At 36.1% G+C, this 8,536-nt stretch overlaps 1 protein-coding gene across 1 annotated transcript; it reads left to right on the top strand.

Annotated features, from left to right (window-relative positions):
• Window positions 1-4,481: 4,481 nt before the first annotated feature.
• Window positions 4,482-8,263, top strand: marcksa (myristoylated alanine-rich protein kinase C substrate a). Its single transcript, XM_081378098.1, has 2 exons — window positions 4,482-4,895; window positions 6,582-8,263. Exons 1-2 carry the CDS (start codon window positions 4,800-4,802, stop codon window positions 7,185-7,187), a joined length of 702 nt encoding a protein of 233 aa, XP_081234224.1. The 5' UTR covers window positions 4,482-4,799; the 3' UTR covers window positions 7,188-8,263.
• The last annotated feature ends 273 nt before the right edge of the window (window positions 8,264-8,536 follow it).

The raw sequence follows: 8,536 nt of genomic DNA, 5'->3' as shown, positions 1-8,536 counted from the left end.
ATAGTAAAATAATTTAACAGCATAACTATAATAGATTGATAATCGCAAGTGGTATATTATTATAATAACAATAATAAATAATGTAAATTTATACATTTTAAAATATTATTACATAGGCTATATAAAATAAAATGACGCAACCCTGTCTCTTTTTGTTAAATTTCAGTTTTCAAAAGGTATAAGAAGCTATACAAGTCAAGAAATAAAGTAAACGATTCAGTCAAACATAGGCTACACCGTTAAAGTTAAATAAGCCTAAATAAAGTTATGAAACTTCACTTTGCCCTCAGCCACAACAATCTGCCAAGGAACAAATTATAGATTAATTAAACAGAAGATCGCCCGTTAGATATACACAAGACGAATTATTCTCACTAGCCTGACAGGAGCGAACGTCAGAACGGCACTAGCCGAGGCAAAGCTGTTCTCGGCGGGGTACGTGAGCGCTGAGCGCCCGGTGATCCCTGGATCTCACAACTCCGAAACCGTCAGATAACATTTTTAAAAAGGCGCTATCTTTATAAATAAACCACAGATTTGAGCTTTAAACAACTTCATTGTCGACTGGAAAACTCTTAAAACTACATTTCGTGACACAGTAACAGTAGTATTTTTAAATTTCGCGGCCTTTCTCCTCTGAAAATAAAAATAGTAAATGAAATACAACCAGAAACAAATTTTCAGTTTTGCTTGTAAAAGGTAATTCCCTGAGACCTGTTTTCAATTGTGTGGCGATTTGTAAATCCCCAAGCAGCACAAGAAATAGGCATTTTTCTCAATTCTCGTTATGAGAGGTATGGGAAAGTTGCCCTCCGCAGTATGGCGGCGCCGTTGACGTACGATCCAGCGGCCAATAGCATACTCTTTGCCAATAGGGCGTCTATGTATTTATTATGTCTATGACTGGGACTACTGGCATTGCGCGACTAGATCACTTTAGCCAGATCTCGCGATACACATTTCCTCCATTTTCAATTTTATTTTACACGAGGCTGCTGTCAGAGAGCAACGGGCGAGCAACACTCTGAAAACCTTCAAATTTCTGCTTCGATCTTGTAAGTATGAGTGTTATTTTTTGTTATGTTCATTGTTTAAATTAGTTAGGCTAGTTGTTATAATGTGTAGAAACCGTGACATTTTAACATTACCATTGCAGAGTACTATTTTTCTTACGTTAACGTTAACCTTACCTGCATGTGTTATTGCAACTGTGTGCCCATATCTAAATTCAAGGTGGTAAGCATGAAACTATGAATATTATCATTACTATTTTTTATTATTATTAAAGATACCAATATATTTTTGTTTTTAGATTAGAGTAAGAAATAATAGTTTTTGATTTAAAGCAAATTTTCAAAGTACTTTACATAAAACTTAACAGCAACATGAAAAGAAATTATAAAAAAAAAATTTTTCCTTTCCAATTAATAAAAGGTAGTGGCAAACAGTAAAGTCTTTAAACTCGATTTAAAAGAATTAAAATATGCAGCATACATTCAGTTTTCAGTGAATTTGTTTCAGATATGGTGCATAAAAACTGAATGCTGCTTCTCCATGTTTTGTTTTGACTTTTTTTTTTTTAATTTTGACTTATAAATTTGATATAAAAGTAGCTGGTTACTGTCCCAGATGACCTGAGAGGTCTGCTCTGGATGGTTCATAATGCATCAGAAGATTAGAAATTTACTTTGGCCTTAAAATGTTAATTCATTTAATAACCAGCTATAGTATTTTGATGAATTCTTTGACAGACAGATAGCCAGTGTAAAAACCTCACAACTGGAGTGATGTAATCCACTTTATTTGATTTAAAGACACTGTTTATTGCAAATTATCCAGCAATCAGTCAACAAAGTACTTGTCACTGACTACCATTAAATGTCTTGTTACCAACATTCTTCAAAATATATATATTTTTTTGAGTGTGTTCAACAGAAGAAAGCCATACAGGTTTGGAACCAAGTGAAAGTGAGTAAATGCTTACATGACTTTTTTTTAAGTGAACTACCCTATAACTATCTTTTTATGTTCATTAGAGTTATATGAGTAAGTGATAAAGAATGATTTATAGGGATAGTTCACTTTGAAATTAAATTTTGGCATGTTTTAGCTTACCTTAAGGGAATCCAAGATGTAGGTGTCTTTGTTTCTGAAGTAGTTTCAATTTTGATATTTTTAAGTCAAACTGTTCTTGTCTGTCAGTCAGTCATATAATGCAGGTCTATATGGTCACTACCTGAAAGAGCACGATTGTTGTCACGATTTGTTATGATTTCTCTTACATTATGAGCTTTTTGACGTGCCTACATTTGTAATTAAAAAATTTTGGTCAGCAGTAAAAATTGTCTAACGAACAGTTCCGTTTGTGTTTAAAAATCCGTACTGAAATCGAACCGAAAGCCTCATACAGAATGGCTCAATACGTGTATCGTTACACCCCTAAAATGTATGTATGTATATATATATATATATGTGTATGTGTATATATATATAATTAGTGCATCACCATTATGCAGGCAAAAAATTTCAATTATTGTTATTAATTTATTAATAATATTGATATAAATTATTGTCTATATTGATATAAATTATATAGTCTCAATCTATATTCCGTTAACTCTATATTGGCCAGCTCTAGTGTGCATCCTAGCAAAAGTGAATGACTGTAATTACTATTAGTTCAAAATGATTGTCATCAATGCTTTTCTTGAGCAATATTTTTTTTCTTTTTCTCATTTGGCAGACGCAGTGATGACCAACTTTCCTTCGGCGACTGAATGGGAAATAAAAAATGCAATTTCTGGTCATTTTAAACAAGCACCAGGGAGAGCAGGGGGTGGTGGTTATGGATATAAAGCTAACAATTAATTCTTAAAATTTTTAGTATCTTTAAGTTGTTTTACATATTTTCCAATATTTTATTTGTTCATTTTTATGTTTGAATGTTGTCCAAGTTGTTAATATAATTGTTCTAAATAAATCCCTTTATAATCAATTAGTTTGTATGGATTTTCATTTATGAGAACCTGTTATATTTGAGTGAAAAGAATCCTTATGCCTCATTTTGTTGTCTATTACATGTATATGTAGTGTAACTGATGACTAGTCTATTCTTGGGCTATGGTTAGACGTCTATTAGATTTTCAGTTACACTACATGTATATGTAGTGTAACTGATGACTATAGTCTATTCTTGGGCTATGGTTAGACGTCTATTAGATTTTCACTGACAGCCCAAAATCAGCCTTGTTTTAGCCTAGACCCATATTGCCTGTCTATTAGACGTATATATGTAGTCGTTTAATAGCTGTCTAATTGATGACTGGTCTATTTTTGGGCTATGGTTAGACGTCTATTAGACGTATAAATATAGTCATTCGATAGCTGTCTAATTGTCTATTCTTGGGCTATGGTTAGACGTCTATTTGACGTATATATGTAGTCATTCAATAGCTGTCTATTCTTGGGCTATGTTTAGACGTCTATTAGATTTTCACTGACAGCCCAAAATTAGCCTCGTTTTAGCCTAGACGTCTGGGCTGTGTTTAGACGGCTATTAGACGTCTATTAGACGCAAAATTGCTTGCTGGGATGTTTATATGTGAATAAAAGTCTAAATTCAATCTGTTCATCATTTAAAGCGATTGTGTCTTTTCAGAAGGTTTGGACTAAATCGCTCAATTCAAATGGATTAGTTTTATGATCTTTTTATTAACTTTTTGAAGCATCAAAGTGGTAGCGTAGCTGTCAATGGGGGGACAGAAATCTCTCAGATTTCATCAAAATATCTTTATTTGTGTTCGATGAACGAAGGTTTGGAATGACATGAGGGTGAGTAAATTTCATTTTCGGAAGAACTATCCCTTTCTTTAGCATGCCATTAAAACTAAATAAAGCACCGAACGTGTGACTGCTAACATGTTATCGCTCATGCAAATTATTTAGGCTTCATGAATAACAGTGTCACTTTACAAATTAACAAAAAAAAGTGATGTTATGCACAAAGGACATTCTTTTTATTTTGAATCTTAAACTTCTATTTTGTGATGAAATATTATCTTTCTAGATTTGCTGGAGATCGGTACACATTTGTCAGTCAAATAAATAAGAGGGATGTGTTTCTCAGATTATTAGAAAAAAGATTATTACTAGAAAAAAATCACGTATCTTTCAAAGTAAAATGTTGCTTCATTTTAATGTAGGCTACAAATGAAAAGTTTTGATGATAACCTCATGATCATGAAACCATTTCTAAGACGCCGGGTAGGCTCCAACATAGATAGGGCAAACGGTTTTGGGCGGGGGGAAAGGTGTATGGATTATAACTCTAAAAGTATTCTTGGTTTATATACAACAATGTCAGTTTCTATTGTTCGCTTCAGACTTTTAAGACGCCCAGATTCAGACGCTCTGCTACGATTGGCTGGTTCGGATTTAAGTCGCGCCTTCTCGCTGATAGTCGATCCTGATTGGTCGACGACGGCTCCGGGTGACGTCATCGCGCGGAATGCCCATTCATCGGTGCAGTTGGGCGTTGGACTCCGCATCTTATTAGCGACCAGGGAAATTTCTCCATTTTCTGTGCAGTCTAGACAGTGTTACGGGCACAAATCTAGGATTTAAATAAATACTTGCACTTGCCAGGTTTTTTCCTACAGGTTTCCTCTCTGAGACTGGGTTCGTTCCCTTCGTTGACTCGCAGCGCGCTCGTCGGCCAGGTGTTTATTCCGGGGAAGAGGCTTCGCTTGTTGCTCTTTGTTCTGTGCTGGGTCTGTTGAGCTCTTTGTTGGAGTGAAAGCATGGGAGCGCAAGTCTCAAAGACAGCTGGAAATGGAGAAACAGCTGCAGAAAAACCCGGAGAGGCTGCAGCTTCACCATCCAAAGCCAACGGGCAGGTAACGGTCATTTCACAAGTGAACTGGTTTAATCATGTTGTGTTCATTATAGGAGTTCTGCTGGAGACCCGCGCCCAACAACCACACGAATTATGCCATGTTTATAACCCGGGCGCTTTGTCAATCCTTAAAATCCAATATATAAGAAGTTCTTATATATTAAATATATGTATAATCGTAAAATGTTGCTTAAATGTTTTCCGAAATCAGATTCGGCGTTATTTGTTCAGGAGAAGCCTTTGTTTTTAATTGAATCGCGGTATTTAGAGGGGGGAAGGGGGGGTTCGAAAAGGTTTATAAGGACAAACTATAGGGGATTGTGTGGGGAATAATTGAATTTGCTGTTTCAGTGTGTGTGTTTCTACCGTCTTGAGAACGAGGGGGAAATGTGGGGGTTGATTGTTAGAGTAACAATGACTCGCCACGCCTTTATTCAGAGAGGCTCGATAGACGCTTCAGGATCACAATGGATGGAATCCGTCCATCGGGGAAATCGCATCAGAGCAACGAAAACTGCTGTAATCAATAAATATATTATACTGTGCCGTGATAGCCATTCATACAATCGGTGTTTTGTACAGGGTTGCGTGCTTTTTTTTGGCGCGCCGTTAGTGCTTTCGCAGCATTGATGTTGGAATGGCGCCTCTGGCGGTTGTGTTGTGTATTACACTAAGTGTAACGCGCCTCAACTTCTATGGCAAGCCATTTGGACTTTTAATCATTCCCAGGATATGAATTCTTCATATCAACAATTAAATTTTCACTAGTTAAAATGCAAATTCTTAATATCAGGAATTCTACTAGAAACAATGGCAATTTTTGATATCAGGAATTGCATTTCCACTAGTAAAAATGTTAATTCTTGATATCAACAATGATGTCATCACTAGCAGAAGTACGAATTCTTGATATCAAGAATTTCAACTAGTAAAACCTATAATTCCTGATATCTGTAATTGTATTCTCACTAATTAAATGACACTATAGGCTGCCATTGTAATTCAATTATTGATATCAAGAATTGAGTTCTTACTAGTTGAAATTCACAAATCACAAATATAATTCTTAAGGTCCTTGCACACTGAGTCCGAAATTTTCACACGTTAAAAAATAAATACGACCTCATGTTGTGTCAGTCACGTTTACACACTACCTCCGAAACTTTTGTCCGACATAAAAAGAGATCGGATTCGATTTTCTGCGTTTTCCGCATCCGTAGCAAGCATTTTGAGAGGTGTTTTGACAATTCAGAGCCACCGAATGATGAATACGAAAAATTGCATACGAAAATTTCGGAGTCAGTGTGCAAGGACCTTTATTATTAGAAATCCTAATATTTGATATCATGATTGTGATTGTTACTAGTAAGAAAGTCATTTTAGATGAAATTACTCTCCTTATTATTTATATCAGAAATACATTTTCAGATATCAGATATAACAAATGTAACATGTCGTAGTACATTTACAGATTTCAAGAATTAAAAGAATTGTTCACCCAAAAATTAAAATAAGCCCATGATTTACTCACCCTCAAGCCAATCTAGGTGTATATGACATTCTTTAAGCCGAATACAATTGGAGTTATTCAAAAAATGTCCTGGTTCTTCCAAGCTCTATAATGTCAGTGAGTAGAGGATGAGAGTTTGAAGCTGGTTGTGTAATGATGCTCTGTGTTTTGCTTCAGGAAAACGGTCACGCTAAGGTGAACGGAGACGCGTCTCCAGCGGCGGCTGAGGAGAAAGAGGTTCAGGCTAACGGCAGTGCTGATGGAGAGAAGACTGAGGATCCTGCGGAGAAGGAGCCCGCAGAGGGAGAAGAGAAAAACACTGAAGTGAGTGCTCCCGTTGAAGAGGAGCCCGCCAAACCTGAGGATGCTGCAACTCCCTCCTCAAACAACGAGACGCCGAAGAAGAAGAAGAAGCGCTTCTCTTTTAAGAAGTCCTTCAAGCTAAGTGGCTTCTCTTTTAGGAAAACCAAGAAGGAGACTGGAGATGGAGCTGAGGATGCGGTGGAGGAAGACAAAACTGAGGGAGCTGAAGCTGTTGAAGGAGGAGCATTAGAAGAGAACGCCAAACCAGCAGAGGAGCCAGCTGGAGAAACCAAACCAGTAGAGGAGAAACCAGCAGAGCAGCCCAATGCTGACAGTCCTGCCACTGAAGAGCCCAAAGAGGAGGAGAAACCAGCAGAGTCATTGCCAGATCCCACTGCCTCTCCGAATGAAGAACCTGCTCCCACAGGACAAGAAGCAGGATCCAGTCCCGAGGATCGCCCCGAACCGGCCACAGAGTAAGAGAGAGAGAGAGAGAGATGGAGAAAAAGAACAGATAATCAAGGAATATTTCCGTTGTACAATGGAGTAGTGCCAGGGTATTGGACTTTGGAGAACTTTGTCTGCAACAAGGAATATTTTAATGATTTTTTTTTTAGTCTTTAGATTTTTTTTATATCTGCCCCTCCACAAATCTTGCTCGACCAATGTGGTTATTCCTAGATCTGTGAAATAGATGGCTGAATTGAATACAGAAAAAAAAGTGATATTTATCTATTTTTGGCATCAGTATTAACTCTTTGTTTTTTGGGGGGAATTTTTATACAAATAAAACTGTAAACTTGTTTAAAATGTCTGGAGATGACTGTGGATTAAAGGCAGCTTGTTTAGGGGTCAAAAAGGGATGCAGGGATTAGGAAGTTTTTTTTTATTTTTTTTATTTTTTATTTTTTATATACATGTGGCACCTTGATCACTCAACATTAAACCACAGATGCAAAGAAAAGCCCCAAAACAGAATGACCATCAAATCACCCACTACAGTTTACAACACTGAAGTCATTTATTTTTTTTATATATATTCTAAATTCCAGCCAATATATTCAACAATGCCAAGTTTATAACCATGTATTTTGGGAACTTTAAACAGTAGGAAAATGATTTGCATATGCTTTATGGTGTATTGCTGGTTCTATGATCTTATTAAAGTGTAAGTATGTACAGAAGGGGTGTTTTAACTGTGATTATTGTACAAATGATATCTTGATCTCAAGAAGCACATTCAGCTTTTATCATCCTTAGACCATTGGAGCAAATTTTGAACTCAAACCAAGCTGTGACACTTGTTCTGGTTCCTGTTTATACTGTGCTCTGTTTTTATTACAACAGATGATGCCTTTTGAAAAAATGTAGGAACTTGTCAGATGCAATGTTTGTGTAGCATCTTGTCTCTTTCTTTTGTAAATATTTGAGAAGCTTTTACGTTTGACTTAGAGATTGAATGTAACTTTGCCTATAAAATTTCAATGAAACTTGCTGAAGGTGTTCTAAAGTTTTTGTGAGTACACTAAAAGCAAAATAAATGTGAAAAAAATTTGAATCGTTTCATCTCTTTTATTTACAAGCCATTAATAATTAGTTGCCATTAATCTTAAAAAAATGCATTTTGTTTTAAAAATGTAAAACAAATATTTCAGACAATAGTATGTTGCATTGTCATATGACCTTACCAAGTGGAGCAAGTGAAGGATTTAAAATTGTGTACAATTAAATGTGTACAAAAACCTTCATCCTTCCCTCGCGTTCTGTAACAAATCCTTTCCTCACGGGTGAAAATGGTCCGAAGACCTAAAGTTATACCTTTTTTTTTT

This window comes from Scardinius erythrophthalmus (genome assembly GCF_964197995.2).
Source record: "Scardinius erythrophthalmus genome assembly, chromosome: 11".
In the NCBI taxonomy this organism is placed as follows: domain Eukaryota; kingdom Metazoa; phylum Chordata; class Actinopteri; order Cypriniformes; family Leuciscidae; genus Scardinius; species Scardinius erythrophthalmus.
Note: the sequence above shows the minus strand (reverse complement) of the source record. Positions and strands in the feature narration are given on the sequence as shown.